We start from the raw sequence: 16,438 nt of genomic DNA on the forward strand, positions 1-16,438 counted from the left end.
GGAAATAGGCCTTGACTGTGGCCCTTTAACCCCCTGCCTCAACAGCCAATAATCAATATGTAACTTACCGCTGGGCCAAAATAAAATTAGCGCATCCTACGAGAACCATGAAAAGTCTTGCTTGGTCACAGTCCATACCCCCAAGGTCCTGCAGGCGGGAAACGGAGGGGTAAGGAAAAACAGGAAAGACCAGGCCAGCTCTCAGACCCGGGGTCAAGCATGGGCTAAGAATGACTACTCCCGGCACCTCGCAAGATTGACAGGGCTTCTGGCTGCCAGTCGCACAGCCAGCCAAAACATGGGGCCAGGAGATGAGGTTTCTCTGGCCAGCTGTAGCAAATTGAGATGAGGGACACCCTTCTTCCTTTTTCCTAGAGGTGGGTAATTCCCCAACCAAGGCATTACTAAGCAACGTAAGGTGGATCCTAGTTTCCTGGCAACCCTTTCTAAAGTCCAGCAATCAGGAGGGGACACAATTAAGGGCCCCTTACCTGTATCCAAAACAGACCTAGACAAGGAGGGAGGGAAGTCTCCCACCTCAACCTCCTCCTCCTCCTCGGGTCCTCAATCTCTTTATATATGTATATAAAAAAATACAATTCTGCTCCCTGCTACCCACCTTATCCAGGACCTCCCCGTAATGTAACAGGCATGTTTCCCCTACAAAGAGCTAGAATGCCAGAAGAAAAAACCTTTACATTACAAGGTTTAAGACAGATAAAAGGAGATCCAGGTAAATTTTCTGATCAGATAAGCATATAAAGACTTTTCAAAATATTACGTTTGTTTTTGAGTTGACCTAGAAAGATATAATGCTTTTGTTAAATCAGACCCTTAATGAGACAGATGTTTTGAAAAAAAATTAAGGAAATCTAAGATTTAGCCCTTAAATTATGCTAAAATTAGCCAGTATTTCGCAAACACAAAATGAGAGCCCGATGGCCTTCTTGGAGAGGTTGAGGGAGGCTCTCACTAAATGTATGGCTATCTCCCCTGACACCTATAAGGCTGAGATGATTTTAAAGGACAAATTTGTCACTCAACCAGCCCTAGATATTCAGAAAAAATGCAAAAATTGGCTGTTGGCCTTGAAGGGATCCTGGAGGAGCTCTTACAAGCTGCCAAGCGGATATATTACAACCAAGATCAAGAGAAAAATAAGAATAAAAAACAAAACAAGACAAACAAACAAAAACAGAAAAGGAGGCTTAAAAAAAAACTCTGAGGCCTTAGTTGTGGCCTTACGTACTATGTCAGACCGGATATCCCAAGGTCCTGGTACCAAGTGCCATTTACATGGCCATTTGGAGCACTAAAATGAGAATGTCCTCCGAGGGGACAACCAAAATGAAAATCCCATAAGCCACGCCCCTTATGTGGAGACAATCACTGGGAATCTGAATGCCCTCGGGGACGGGGACCTCTCTCTGTGAGGGCTCAGATAACCAATGTCCCTGGGAGGGACTGACCGGGGCCTGGGGATCTTCATGGTGGCTCCCCAAAACCAAGTGTCCATCAGAAACCCAGAGCCTCAGGTAACTCTAAATATAGAAAGAAAACTGTTTGATTTCCTTCTTGACACCAGGGCTACCTTTTCTGTCGTCCTTTCCACTCCAGGCCAACCATCCAAACACAGGATGACAATTAGAGGCTTCTCCAGAAAACTTCTAACTAAATTTTTCTCTCAGTCCCTGGGGGGTATATGGGGAAACTTGATTTTTTTCTCATTGTTTCCTGATAACGCCAGAGAGCCTTGCTCCCTTGCTAGAAAGAGACATTATAACTAAATTAGAGACTATGGTGCTACCAACTCCAGGACAGATAAACAATTAGGTGAGTTTTGGAAATTACTGGATATTGTAGGTTGTAGACACCAGGGTTCAGGAAAACAGTTTGCCGGCTGTATCAATGAGTAGGGGAGACTCAATCCCACCTACTCCCCCCTCCAAAAAAACTGGGGTCTGACTCCTAGACACTCTCTCCGGCCCTTGGGATGGTTACAAACAGAGCAGGGCAATCACTATTACCAAGCTCCCCGAACTAAAAGATGATTAAAACACAGCATCAGGCCTTTCATTTAGGGAGGGACAAGACTTATCAAATGGCCCAAAGGATGTTTACTGAAAAAAATCTGTCAAGGACAGTTCTGCAAATGGTATCAGCCTGTGAAGTGTGGCTTAGAAACAATCCTTTCAACCACGAACTTGCTCTCCCAGGCAGTCAAGGAACTGGAGGCCACCCAGGAAAGACTAACAATTAGGTTTCATTCCTATGCCAAGGTCAAAGCAATTCCAACATCTGTTGGTATGGATTGATGTTTTTACTAATTGAGTAAAGACTTTCTTCTGCCAGACAAAAAAGACACAAAAAGTAATAAAAGTTCTGTTTTATAGAGTAATACCCAGGTTTGGCTTGCCTAAACTTTTGCAAATTAATAACGGTAAATGGCTGCTTTGACTCTTTCTTTGGTAGAACTCCTGGCTCTTGAGAAAGTTTTATACCTCAAAATAAAGCAGACTGTCTGCTTATACTCAGCAAAACTGTAAATAAGTCCTCACAAGCATTAGATGCTTAAAAAAAATTTTTTTTAATTAAATTAGGACCAAACTCTTGGAAACAGAGCCACCACTGGTTACTTTTACTGCACTCCTGCTTCTCTATCACCTAGGTTATGAAAGGTTCCCCGACATACAAAGTCAGGGTCTCTCCTAGATTGTTTGACAGGTTTGAAAACTGTAGACGTTATCTTAAGATGCCACCTTGTTGGTCAGTATAATCTTTACCCTGGGTTTTCCTCCTTGTGTCTGCTAATGTTTATGCCGCCTCATGCCCGCCAGCCTTCCTGTAAAACCATGCTGTGGGCCACTGAACTGACCCTCGGGTAGACTCTAACTGCTGTACCCCTACACTATCCCTTATCAGCCTGAAGAAGCCAGAGTGGTCACCGACCCTGCTCTCTAACAGCAGTTACAGGCCCTGTTCCAGCGGAGAAATAATAGGGAAAGGGTTGACATTAGGCAGGGAGAGAGAAGGGACCTTCAGGGAGGCAGACTGCAGCTGCAGGCAGGAGGCTGAAGGAGCAGATGGGGTTCTCCCCTTATGAAATCCTGTATGGGCACCCTCCCCCCATTATCAAGGGCATAAGGGGGCATCTAAATGAGATAGACAATCTAACCGTAAGACAACAGATGTGGACCATTGGCTCTACCCTAACCACCTTACACCATCGGGTCAGGGAGCGATTCCCTGTGAGTCTGACCGCAGACGCTCACCCCTCTAAGCCAGGAGATGCAATATGGGTAAAGGAGTGGAATGTCCAACCCCTAAAATCCCTCTGGAGGGTCCCGTTCACTGTCATTGTGTCCACCCCTACTGCAGTAAAGGTAGCTGACGTGGGTCCCTGGATTCACTACAGCAGAGTGAAGCCAGCATCTCGAAACTGGGAATGCATTCCTGATCCATCAGTGCTATGCAAGCTGACCATACGGAAGAAGCAGTCTGCAACTCCAGAGCCTCCGGGAGACTGCAGCCCTGCTTTAGCCACTCCAGAAGCTGACCGATCTACGCACGGCAGAAGCTAGAGGAATCGACGGTCCGATGAAAACAAAAGACTGTCCTTACTTTCTGTATGTTTCCTTGCTGTGAGGCACCGTCACGCCTTGTTTCTCACTATTACTGTGATTCCTGCTCTACTCTTTGCCACAGAATCGGCTGAGTATGCCCCAGCTGGCTGGAAATGTGGTGAGAGGTTTCTGTTAACACTCACCTTCCTTTTGTGGATAGGGTACCAACACGGGAAAACAATGGTGATAAGAGACTAGAAAATTAGATCCCCACAAACCTTATAGTAAAACAAAATATCCCAGTCCTACTATCGGGGTTTGGCTTCTCAAAAGCTCAATTATTGGAGAAAAACTGTCTTGCCCAGTGGGAAAAAAGTTCATCGTCATCTCTGTTAAAAACTTAACATGCCCAGGCCAAAGATTTTATAATTCAACTGCCCAAAAAACTCAATGGTGGGGGACCCCAGATCACCTCGAACCAGATCCCCACCCCTTATCTAACTTCTCTCATCTCCGAGAGGCCTGAGACAACGTCAACACAGCCATCGAATGGCGGGTCCAGGGGGACTACACTAGATAACGTGGAAGGACAGCCTACATAGTACTTCCCGCAGGCTGGTCAGGGTCATGTGTGCTGGAAACTCTTCATCCATCTTTCTTCCTGCTCCCACTTACCAGAGGGAGACATCAGGGAGTCCAAGTGCGTGGCAACAGGGAAACAAAGGAAGCAGCATGCCTTACACCTTGACAACCAAAAAATGATGGCCTCCTGAGCCTGTAATCCAATATCATGGCCCTGCCACCTGGGCAGAAGACGCGTCTTGGGGCTACCACGCTCCCATTTACATGCTAAACCGCATAGTCAGACTACAAGCAGTTAACCAATAAAACTGCCAGAGCTCTAAACTTACTTGCCGAACAAGAAACCAAAATGTGCCATGCTATCAAAATCGCTTGGTCTCAGATCACCTACTTCCTTCTGAGAAAAAAGTTTGTAAAACGTTTAACCTAAGCAACTGCCGCCTACACGTAGATAATGAGAAAAAAGTCATAAAAGAAATCACAAATCAAATAAAAAGGATTGCTCATGTCCCTGCCCAGACCTGGAACGGTTAAAACCCCAGGAAGTTATTTGGAGAATGGTTTTCAACTTTCAGGGGATTCAGAACTCTCATAGAAATTCTCCTCCTAATTCTGAGAGGTTGCTTAAGCCTACCCTGCTTAGCTCCCCTGGTTGTACAGTCTGCCTCCAGTCTCATTGAGGCCATAATTCAAAAAAAAAAAAAAAAAAAAAGACGGCCACTTGTGTAACGATGTTATGAAAATATAAACCTCCAAACCAAGATGATGCTCTTTGACCCAAAATAGAGGGATCCAAGCACCAAAGGGGGGAATATGGTAGGGCCCCTCCCTAAAGAAAAAGACCTCAAGGCAACCTGACTTTACGCCTACGTGACCAACATCCCTCACGACCTTGTAACATGAGACTGCTTAACCAGACCACATGTTTATGCGTTACCACATATGGGAGACAAAGAAGTAAAAAATATATAAAAAACTATGCCACATGGCATTCGGGACTCAATTCTTTGGGTACAAACTCAACTGAGCGGTGCCAGCAGGAATAAAGTTGCTTCCTGAAAAAAAAAAAAAAGCCTCACTGTCACGACTCTGCGAGAATCCTGCTACAGTTGGGTCAACTTTAGACATGACTATAGAACCCCAACAATGTGAGAGGAGATTAGTGACCCTTCCATCCCTCCACCTCGTCCTTCCACTCCCAAATTAAGTTAGTTTCCCTTTTATTTTTCTCAGAAATAAAAACATTTTCATTCTGTTCTGAAACTACAGTTAAGTAAGTTTTCAATGTTTTACTCATACATTGACTATAAAACTAAAAACTGAGGAAACCAATTGGACAATAAATTTCATATTAAAAAAAAAAAAACCTGAAAACTGAAACAGCATTTATATTATGATTGATTACATGAATATAGTTCCCAACAAAGCCAAGAAACCTAAAAGGATGGCATTTCTTTTTATAGGTCCTTGGTCATGTTACTTATGTTTCCTAGAGATTACAATTGCCTCTTGTTTTTCCTACTAAGAGAAAAAAGATATGGCGGTACCCTGTAACTCAAGTGTTCCAGCTTCCCACTCATTCAATCTAAATCAAGGCATTCTTCTTGAAAACACCCATTTTCTCTTGGAGCACGCTGACTGTCCTACTATGGATCGGCTGCTTCCTATGCAAACTGCATGGCTGCCATCTTGTGACTTCTCTCTTGGGGTCATTGTCCTTTTTACTTCACAATCGTATGTAAAGGTACAAAAAGATCTCGGGCCTCCAAATTTTTAAAAGAGGAGGAAGCCCTCTGGTTTATTTTTTTCACCAACCAAACATCTTCCAGTGCACAGTGAGCAGGGCAGAGCTTGCACCAGGCAGCCAAGTTCCTGCCCCCGAGAGTGCCTGGTGCAGGACAGGGACCGCACAGATGCTCTACGAAGGTCGGTCTGAGGCACCTACCAGACTTGAAGATGTGGATGAGACACATCAGCAGAGTGCCCAGTTCTTGGCAGTAGAAAGTATGTTGCTGTTCACTCATTTCCACTTTGAGCTGCTTTGTAACAATATCCTCCAAAAGAATGCCAACTAGTTGTAGTAGAAATCTTCAAAGAAAGGGGAAAATGTGATGGCGAATTAGGTGACTGTTACAGAGCACTTATGTGACATACAGTAGACACGGGGGGAGTAAAGACAGAAGTGAAGTGAACAAAGTGTAACATTTAGTACCATCCCTTTGGATTAAGTCACCCTCCCTCTCTGCACATCACCTTCCTCATTTATGAGATGGCAGGACACATATATAACTTCAGGACTGTTAGGATAAAATGACATGCAGTGTTTCTTTAAAGCTCTGCAAACCAGAAAGTATCCCAGAAATAGAAGCCGGCAACCTGCTGTAGGAATTTAATGTTTCATCCATTTTAGCCACCTGCTTAAACGTAGCAGAGGGAGCCACAGGCCACCCGGTTGAACTTGCAACCAAGAGGGTGTCAAGCAGGTTTACTGGATTTACCTCCACAAACGCACAGGCATCTCCGCGGACGACCAGTGAAGGGGCAGCTAAGTGGACGTTACGAGGACCTGCCTAGAAGGAGCACGTCAGCACAAACCACGCTCACTGGACATCTTGCCAGCTCTACCTTACTGAGCACCCGGAATCCAGAAGAAGTGGACACACGCTTCTCTAGATAACATGCATTACTGGCCCTGACTTGTGATCACTGCCCTCAAGGAGGTTCCAAATAATCTGTGAGGGTAGACACGATGCCACAAGTACAACAAGGGGAGTACGTGGGAACGGTCACGCTGCCAGGAAGGAGGATTTTATGACTGTGTTTAGAATGGCGAACACACGTGAGAATAAAAAGGAGACTGACTTTTAGTGGGTCTTCTTAGCTTTTTAAATTCTCTTCAGGCAACACCCACCCTCACTGCCAGCACAGGGGGCAGGCGGGCCCTCAGTGCCCACCGCCATGGTGAGCCACAGTGTGGTCTTTAACGAGGACATGAGACGGGATGTGACCGAGATGCAGGAGAGACATGGACCCAGGGCCACAGATGAGGCACAAGGGCCAGAGCAAGCACACCCACACGGACCTCTTTACCCCACTCGCAGCGCTGAAGTGAGACCAGGAGTGACCGAAGACTTATGGATGGGCCGTAGGCCACGGGCTGGTTAAAGGCACAGACAGAGAGCATACCTTGAAAATGTTTCTTCCGGCAAGCTCTTCATTTGTCTCCCTTCACTGTGTTCTTCTGGTGTCGAAGTACTGTCCCCCTCTCTTAGCCTATTAATTATTGGACAGGAGATTAAATATGGAGAGAAAGAGAGCTCCTGAATACGAGAAAGAACAATGTCTTCAGTTGACTGGGAAATGAGAACCCTCAAAATGGCTAGGATTCCTGATATCCACAGCTGAACAGTGCTCACAGGTGCCTAAAAGAAAGAAAATAAGTTATAAAGGAAAAAGAAAATTAAATTTTTCCTAATTGCCAGTTTCATGAATGAAAATCACCCCTATTTGCCATTCTATCAATAAAGCTAATAAGTTATCATTAGTTCAAAAGTGCGGTCCCAGATAAGAACATCAACACCATCTGGGAACCTGTTTAAAATGCAAATTCTTGGCCCCGCCACGGCCCCACAGGGCCCGCAGGCAGCTGACGAACCACCGTGCCACACGGTGACGAATGAATCTAAGATGCCGTCACGACGCGGGCTACTCACCATTGTGTCTGGAGTGACGAACATACTCCGTAAAAGCATGTCCACGGGACGGAGGGAGGAAGGGGCCAGAATCTCAAATAAAGTATTTAACACGCCAAGGGCTTCGTGAGAATCAATGTGCATCTGTTGCAATCAAACATCACAAAAGTTTTCCCGTAAGCCCACAAAAATGTTAACATTTCTACTTCAAGTTAGGTACCTCAAGGTCAAATGCCCTTACCACCCCTGCACTTACATACGTCCTCACGTTAGACGTGAAGCAAGCAAACAGCTTTTAGGACACTGCAGCTGCTGAAGTTTTTTCACAAGGGCAACCTTTTTTTCATTTAGGTCTTTATTACATAAACAACGTACATTTTCTGTCAACATTCAAAGATTTAAAAGTATGGAAAAGCCGGCTGGAACGGCACCTCTCTGGGACAATCCCCGCCCGCGTTCTGGGACGAGTCTCCAGTGCGGCTCTCTGTGCACATGTCATTTAGCGAAGCGGGGTGTCACACACGCTCTCTTTCCTTCTTTGCTTTACCTGCACCTCATCCCTACTCGGCCAGCTGTAACAAACTTTAACAAGCTGGTGTACAGTTAACTTTTGAACAACGCAGGGGTCAAACGCACCCACCCCCAACACTGTTGAAAATTCGTGTGTAACTTCCGACTCCCCCCAAACTGAACGACTAACAGCCTGCTGCTGACCAGAAGGCTGGCCAATAACGAAAACAGTTGAGTGGCACGTGCTACATACATGTATTATGTGTGGTATTCTCACAATACAGTAAGATAAAACAAAATGTTATTAAGAAAACCACAAGGAAGACGAAACACATCTGCAGTATTGTCCTGTATTTAGAGAAACACATCCGCGTGGAAGTAGTGCACCTGTGCAGCCCAAATCCGTGCTGTCCAGGGGTCAACTGTACGTACTTCTCTTTAACTTCCCCCATGTTCCTACGATCACGTATCCACACACACCTAGAGATTTTTAAGTTGTTTTGAAAAATCATGTTATAAATGTCTCGGCTTTTTTCCCTTAAAATCGTAACGGAAAACTCCCGAGGCAACAGGTTTTAAAATCTAACATTTTTAACAGATGCAAAATATTCCAAGCTAAGGTTCTACCAAAACGTGTTCAACTGCTGCCTTCCTAATGCTCATCACTAAGAGCGTGTCCAGACCCAGTAAACATGGATGCAGACACGCGCTGTTCTCACATGCCCCCCCCCCCCGGTAAGGAGACCATCCTGAGAGCTTCTGCAACCCCCATTCCTTCCACCAGGCCTACACCTGCCACCAGCTCCTTCTCTTCTGGGTCCTCAGGAGGAGTGCACCGGGCCCACACCAGGCGACCCCAGTGTGCCCTGTGAGGGGAACTCCCCCTCCACTTTCACCCCCAGTGAGGCCCAGGCCCAGGCCCTGACCCCTCCTTCCGCCTCTAGCTGCCACCCCACATCTATTCCTTCTCAGCCTCTTCCCCGTGCCTCTCCACCAACACCCCTGAGCCACGCTTCTGCGCCCTCCACCCCCGCCAACTGCTCCCTGGTGGCTTCCAGCCTGCCAAATGCAGGGTCAGCTCCCAGCTCATTTGCTGGGCCTATGAGCAGCCCAAAGCTGACCCCTCTTTTCTCCACAAAATGCCTTCCTTCCTTGGTTTTAACAACGCCACCCCCCACCCTGCCCACGCTTCCTTCCCCACCTCCTCCACGGACTCGTCCTCACCTCTCTGGCCCCTAAGCTCAGAGCTTGGCCTTCTCCTCCCCATCTGCACGGGTCCCATGGTGATCTCTTCCCATCCCGACATCCACCTCCTGGCCAGTTCCGTCTGTACAGCTGCAGACTCGGACGCCCAAATGCCTACCTCAGCCTCCTCCGGTGCCTCCTGGGTATGCCGGCTGCACACACCCAGACCAGGATCTCCTCTCCTCCTCACCTCCCCGACGTGCCTCCCTCCTCACATCGACACAGAAGCCGCAAAGCTTACTGCTTCTGCTTGCACCCTGTGTCCAGCAGGTGGCTACTGCTCGCCACTCCATTCGCCCTCCTGGTGCACGCCACCTCCGTGCCTTAGGCGGGTCCCCCTGCTCTGCCCTCACGCCCGTCCTGAGGCTGCCTCAGCTCTCAAATCGTACCAGGCCACTTGTTTGTACCAAACCCTCTACGGGCCTCCCCAAGCCCCCCACACTGGCCGGAGAGGCCCACCCAACCCCCAGACCCTTGCTGCCTTCCCTGCTCCGCACGAACACTCTGTTCCACCCGTATGGTCTCTCCACGTTCTTTGAACCTACTGGGCAGGCTCCCACCTCAGGGTCTTCACTGATGATGAGCCTAAAAAGTTCTAACCCGGTCAAGTTTATACAAACTTAGCAACGCAGCCCCGCCCTGACACACCCACCTCTCCTCGGCTTTCCCTACAGTCCCTGCTGTCATCTGGTTTTACACATGACTAATCTACTTCCTGATGTCTGTCACCTCCATCTCCAGCCAATAAAACTGTCACTCCAAGAGGGCAGGCTTTTCACGGGCGCGGCTCACGTCTACGTCTGCCGCGGGGACTGAGGGACTTCCGCAGGGAAGGTGCACCTGTGCTCAGCCACCCGGTGGGCGCTCACTCGGACGTGCTCGCATGCGGTTCCATGGTGGACGTTTACCAGGCGTCCCACCTCCAACCTCCACCTTCCTTAGATCGTGCACATGGCGAGTAAGAGACCGGAAGAAAGTTTCTGGAGTGCTATTCTAAAAATATAGATCCACGGGCAAGGAATCCAGGACCACGTTAAAACACCCAATTCATTAAAACTGCCATCAGTCAGCGCCATCAGAAGCCAAGACTCCCTCCCTCTGACTGGCTTCAGCACGCCAGGATGACAGGCCCACTAGGAAACGAGAATGGGGCCAAAGCTCTGAAGACCGTAACTACTGCCACGGCGTGTCTGCACATTTGCACCAACTGCCAGGAGCCAGGAACACCGCACGTTACCCGGACTACCTGCTTCCTTGGCGGAGACAGTCAAGATGAACAAACAGGTATCTGCTGACTGCATCCAGAGCGCTGAAGACCAGAGCTCTGCTGACAGCCGCCGTCTCCTGGAGGGTGTCAGCACACTCCCCTGCCGCCCCCGGAGACACCCCAGCACCCCGTTTACAAAGGGCGCAGGGCATCCCGCCCTCTGATGCCTGGTGGCAGCCATGGCTCAGAAGCTGTGTGACGGGCGGCCTCCATCCTGTACAGCACAGCCAGATCATCTTTCCACTTCCATTGTGGAAATAACTGACCGCATCGTTTGATCACAGAAATTCTGCTTAAACGATGGACCACTGCTAAACTGCTTTATGAGCGATAAGGAAAACCAAACACTTGAAGGTCAGTGAGTAGAATGAGGGAGGCAGCACCACCGGACAGGAAAGGACACGGCTCTGGAGTCAGACCGGCACAGCCCCGGCCCTGGGCACGCTCCAGCTGTGCACCCCTGGGCGGGCTAGATAACAGCTCTGAGCCTCAGGTTCCACTCTTGTGAAGCAGGAGACAAAGGCAACCTGAGGTGGTCACTGAGAATAAACGAAAATCCCTGCCCTGAGACCGGCACTGATAAGGATTGCAAGCCGAACGCGTTTTGATTCAATGAAACGCCAGTCACCAGCGCTGCCACTTACAAACGTGTCACAATGACCCCACAGCAATGACGCGGACGGGGCACAAACCTGCTGCTTGGCCAACATCGGGAGGATGACGTCGGCGATCTGCCGGGACAGCCGCTTCCACTTGTCCTCGCTCTCCTTGTGGCATTGCTGCAGGACCAGGATGAACATCTCCAGCACCTGCGGGGTGCAGGCGGGTCAGACTCCAGGGTGCAAAGACACGTGAGGCCCAGAGAGGGCCTGCTGCCCCCGACGCAGCCCCGGCCCGGGGACACACGACACGAGGGACACCGAAAGAAAGCGCAAGGGGCACAGCTCAGCTGCACGCTCGTTGGAGTCACCCGCCATCACGGTACTCCTGTGCTTCTACGGAACTTACAAGGCTTCACCACCAGAGAAAAGGCACAAAAAGAAAATAAAATTTATATAAACTTTTGGAGAAACACAGACGCAGCCTTGATTAAGATTTCTACAGATGCCTCGTGACTTTTGTGTCCGTTAATTTCAACTTGGTGCTCTTTTTTTTTTTTTTTTTTTTTTAAGGTTTATTTATTTCTGAGACAGAGAGAGACAGAGCATGAACGGGGGAGGGTCAGAGAGAGAGCGAGACACAGAATCTGAAACAGGCTCCAGGCTCCGAGCTGTCAGCACAGAGCTCGACGCGGGGCTCGAACTCACAGACCGCGAGATCATGACCTGAGCCGAAGTCGGACGCTTCACCGACTGAGCCACCCAGGCGCCCCGACTTGGTGCTCTTTAAGAAAGGGAATCTCCTACCAAGTAGTACTTACCTTCAGGAGAGTTATCCACATCGTAACTGGTCGAGCACCAGTTCTGAGCAGAGACATCTAAAAGCCTGTTTTTGTAAATACAGTTTTATCGGCACACAGCCGCACACTTCATGACCGCACCGGCCGGGACATCGTCCACAGCAGCTGAAGTGAGGTGTTTCAGTCTACAACACTGAAAATACCTGTCACCTGCTTGTTGATAGAAAACACCTGTCACCCTGGTCTACACAAGCGCCATAAAGAGAGATGCGCCCACTGAGGCCCACTCTCCACAGCTGCCTCTCCACTCAAGGGTCCTGGCAGCCCGTCTCCCCCAAGAGGGGAGTGTGCACCCCGTGTAGACTCTCCTCAGCAAGGCTACCCGATCCTCTGTCCTCTCAAAAGGCGGGAAAGCTCCCCGAGCACGTGTGGCTGACGGGCCACTCTCTAGGCCTCCCTCCAACCCGTCGTGCTTGGTGCTTTACATCATGATCACGGGATTTCAGTCAATATTACAAAGAGTCACCGAGACGAGAATGCACGGAAGAAAGTGCTTCCATGAGAGAAGCTTATGACTTTCAGATTCAAAGACCAATAGCCTGACAAAAATTCTGAAGGCCAGGCAAGCTAAGAACGGGGTCACGGGAGAGGCCAGACCTCTGCACTCAGGCCGCCCCAAACGGCCTGAAATTCCTGCTCCACCTTAAGGAAAACTAAACCACAACCAGCACAGAGGAAAAGACCCTGGCCTTACCTACATCGACAGGTGGTAAAGAGATGTACAAATGAGGTCTTTACATTATTTCAGATGCGATATTTTTAAAATCATTTTTTAGAATTCTATCATTTCGGTCAATGTCAGGTAACTGATTCTTGGTCATGTTGGAAAACAGGGTTTCCAACATATTTACGCCCTTGAATGACCCCGTGACTGTCAGCCAGGTGGCAGGTGACCTCCCCAAGTGGCTGTACGGCTTTAAATACCAAGTCCCAGCAAGCCTACCACTCTCTGGCATCTCCCCAACCCCAGAGCCCAGGGTGGCACGAAGGAACACCCACTAATTGGCGGACAGTGGGCCACAGGACATTTCCTGCTGCGTCTGCAGTGCCAGCGAGTGCCCCCCCCCACCCCTTACCTGATGGTACTGGATGAGTCTCAGCAGCATGGACACCACCACTTCTTTCTGGGTTTCAAGCTCTTTTCCTGCATCAGCTTTATTGGCTCCTCTCAGTACGAACAGGTCATGGACTATCGGCTGTAGAGCCGGTATGGCTGTGGGCACAGAAAGGCAGGCTCAGGAGGCATCACGCGACGTTTACACTTGCAGACAGAGCTCGACACCTCCCAAACATGTCCAAAACACAAGAAAACCCTAGGGGTGCCTGGGTGGCTCAGTTAAGCATCTGACTTGGGCTCGGGTCGGGATCTCATGATTCACGGGTTCAAGCCCTACGTCAAGCTTTGTGCTGACAGCTCGGAGCCTGGAGCCCGCTTCGGATTCTGTGTCTCCCTCTCTCTCTGCCCCTCCCCTGCTAACGCTCTGTCTCCTTCTCTCTCAAAAATAAATAAAACATTAATAACTTTTTTCAATTCAATAAATAAAGAAAACCCTAATCCATACGTGGCTTATGATAAAGGATAAATTCAGCTTATCAGCGAGTGCTATGAATTATCCGTATACCGTCATGGAGGCCATAGCTCTTCCTTGAACACTTACTGATGATTTTGTGAAATCTTAAAAAAAATACACCTAGGCTTTCCGTGATGTAACATCAGATCTGACAAAAAGAATCACAAATTCAAAAGTCAAATTCAAACTAAAATCGTCAAACTAACTCAAATATCAACATCCTGTTCTAATGCTTCATCTACCTAAAGATTTACCTGAAACGATGACTGTGTTCTTCAGCAGAAAATATTTATAGAGTATCAGATTTCTATGCTATTTTAAGTAATAAACTCACTATCAGTAGATAAAGCCCTTCCCCCCAGTCCTGTCTTATCGAAAATAGCAAAGTAGATTCCTTAGTCTATCACCACTACATGAACAACTTTCTCCGAAATGTCTTTCACTGGGAAGGGGGTGGCCCGATCCTGTCACCAATGTCACTGCAAGGCACTGCCTGCCAATGCCACACACACAAAGGCATGCCCACCCCCAGGGCCACATACACACGGCACATGCAACCCAGTGCCACACACACAGCATAGTTACTGACTTTTCTACAGATGACCAGCTTTCCAGACAAAATACTAGGGTTTGGTTGCCCACTGACTGTCCATCCAAAGACTCTCTAATCTAGGAAGGCTTAGTCATCCCTCTATTTGACATTTGCACCAGGAACCCCAATTCCCAAAGTGTACAAGTGTGAACTTTTGCTGAGGTGTGAATCTTGGCCCTCGCAAGGCCACTGCAAAAGTGACTCCAGCGACTATGGAAATCAGATGGCATGGAGTCCCTGCCCGTCAACAAATCACCTGCTTTACCGCAAGTGCACAGAACAGGGAACACAGAGAACGCTGCATGCCACAGCGCCCTTCTCACATCTGGGCTCTGCAGAGGTCCTAGGACATACCCCTGCCAAAGTTCAAAAGTCTACTGATTCCTGACAACGGAGCCAGGGAGGAGTCAACAGGAAAATGCTGCAAGATCAGTTTAAAAAATTCAAAGAGGGGACCCCTGGGTGGCTCAGTCGGTCAAGCGTCCGACTTTGGCTCAGGTCACGATCTTGCGATTCTTGGGTTTGAGCCCCATGTCCGGCTCTGTGCTGACAGCTTGGAGCGTGGAACCTGCTTCGGATTCTGGGTCTCCCTCTCTCTCTGCCCTCCCCTGCTCACACTCCGTCCGTCCCTCCCTCCCTCTCTCTCTCAAAAATAAACATTAAAAAAATAATAACAATAAAAAGTTAAGAGAAGGTTTACAGTTTATTCTTTTTTCAAAAAAAATTTTAAATGTTTATTTTTGAGAGAGAGAAAACAGAGCACAAGCAGGGGAGGAGCAGAGAAAGAGGGAGACGCAGACTCCGAAGCAGGCTCCAGGCTCCGAGCTGTCAGCAGAGCCCAATGTGGGACTTGAACTCACAAACCGTGAGATCATGACCTGAGCCGAAGTCAGACACAACTGACTGAGCTACCCAGGCACCCCAAGTTTATTCTGAAAACCACAGCCTCACTGCCCAGGTGAAGGAGGCTGCTTGAGCCGCTGACCATCTTCTGTGGTCCTCACTCGCCTCTACAGGATAACCAGGCAGAACGGAAGGTCCTGCTCCAAGGCCAAGCCACTCCCTCCAGCATCAGGGTCCTCACAGAAGTTGGATTTCTCGGGTTTTTGTGTTTCACGTAATTAGACAAGAGCATCTATGTCAGATTCTATCTGTGCCTTAGATCGCCCTACTGTTTCCTGTATTCTTAGGTCAGGAGGTCACAAGCTCCTGACAGTAGGTCTGCTCTGTCCCTTCTGCGGCATCTCTAAGCAGCGTGCACACGCACACACACATGCGCACTGCACCCACACACACACACAGAGCAGCAGTGGACACAGCCAGAAGCTGGAGTGATGAAGACTAGCACCGTCGAGCACATCAGTACTGAAGGTCACCGTGAAAGGGCTGTCCCGTTACCATGTGTCACAGCCTTCCTCCCGCTGGCCATGATGCCGTCACAGAGCTGAATGATTTTAGGGATTCCAATGATCTGTTTTGAATGATAGCGCTCGTAAGACAGTAATACCAGGAAGAAAAAGATGTTTGGAATAATTGCCTCTGATTCCCTAGAAACAAAAACATCTGTTTAGATGCTTCCTTCTAAAATTATGACACATAATCAATATAAACATGAAATTACTCATGATTCCAAGTTAAGAGAGAGCAAAAGAGAAAGGGAGAGAGCCAGGGGAAGGAGGGAAGCAAGTGGTGAGAATGAGGGAAAAGGGAGAGGGAGGTGCAGAAAATTCGGAAAGAGGAGGGGAGAAGAGGAGGAAGAGTGAGGGGAAGGAGAAGGGAGAGAAGGAGAGAGGAGGAGGGAAAGGAGGTGGGGGGAGTATGAGGAGAGGAAGAGGAAGCATGACGGGGGGAGAGGGGAGAGGCAGAGGGGGAGGGACGGAGGGGAGAATGAGGAGAGAGGAGGAAAGAAAAGGGGGAAGGGGAAGGGAGAGGAAGGGGAGAGTGACAGGGGGAGGGG

At 48.7% G+C, this 16,438-nt stretch overlaps 1 protein-coding gene across 3 annotated transcripts in view; it reads right to left on the reverse strand.

Moving 5' to 3' along the window:
* HTT (huntingtin) overlaps nt 1-16,438 on the reverse strand; it is a 145,984-nt gene that overhangs the window by 49,050 nt on the left and 80,496 nt on the right. For all 3 annotated transcript variants that reach the window (XM_027071080.2, XM_027071023.2, XM_027071126.2), the window contains 6 exons: nt 15,880-16,028; nt 13,395-13,531; nt 11,552-11,668; nt 7,859-7,981; nt 7,332-7,567; nt 6,091-6,233 (listed from right to left, as the gene is read on the reverse strand). In XM_027071080.2, coding sequence (XP_026926881.2) covers nt 6,091-6,233; nt 7,332-7,567; nt 7,859-7,981; nt 11,552-11,668; nt 13,395-13,531; nt 15,880-16,028 — 905 coding nt within the window. The remainder of the gene's footprint in view (nt 1-6,090; nt 6,234-7,331; nt 7,568-7,858; nt 7,982-11,551; nt 11,669-13,394; nt 13,532-15,879; nt 16,029-16,438) is intronic.

The sequence above is a fragment of the Acinonyx jubatus genome, chromosome B1 (genome assembly GCF_027475565.1).
Source record: "Acinonyx jubatus isolate Ajub_Pintada_27869175 chromosome B1, VMU_Ajub_asm_v1.0, whole genome shotgun sequence".
Taxonomy (NCBI): Eukaryota; Metazoa; Chordata; class Mammalia; order Carnivora; family Felidae; genus Acinonyx; species Acinonyx jubatus.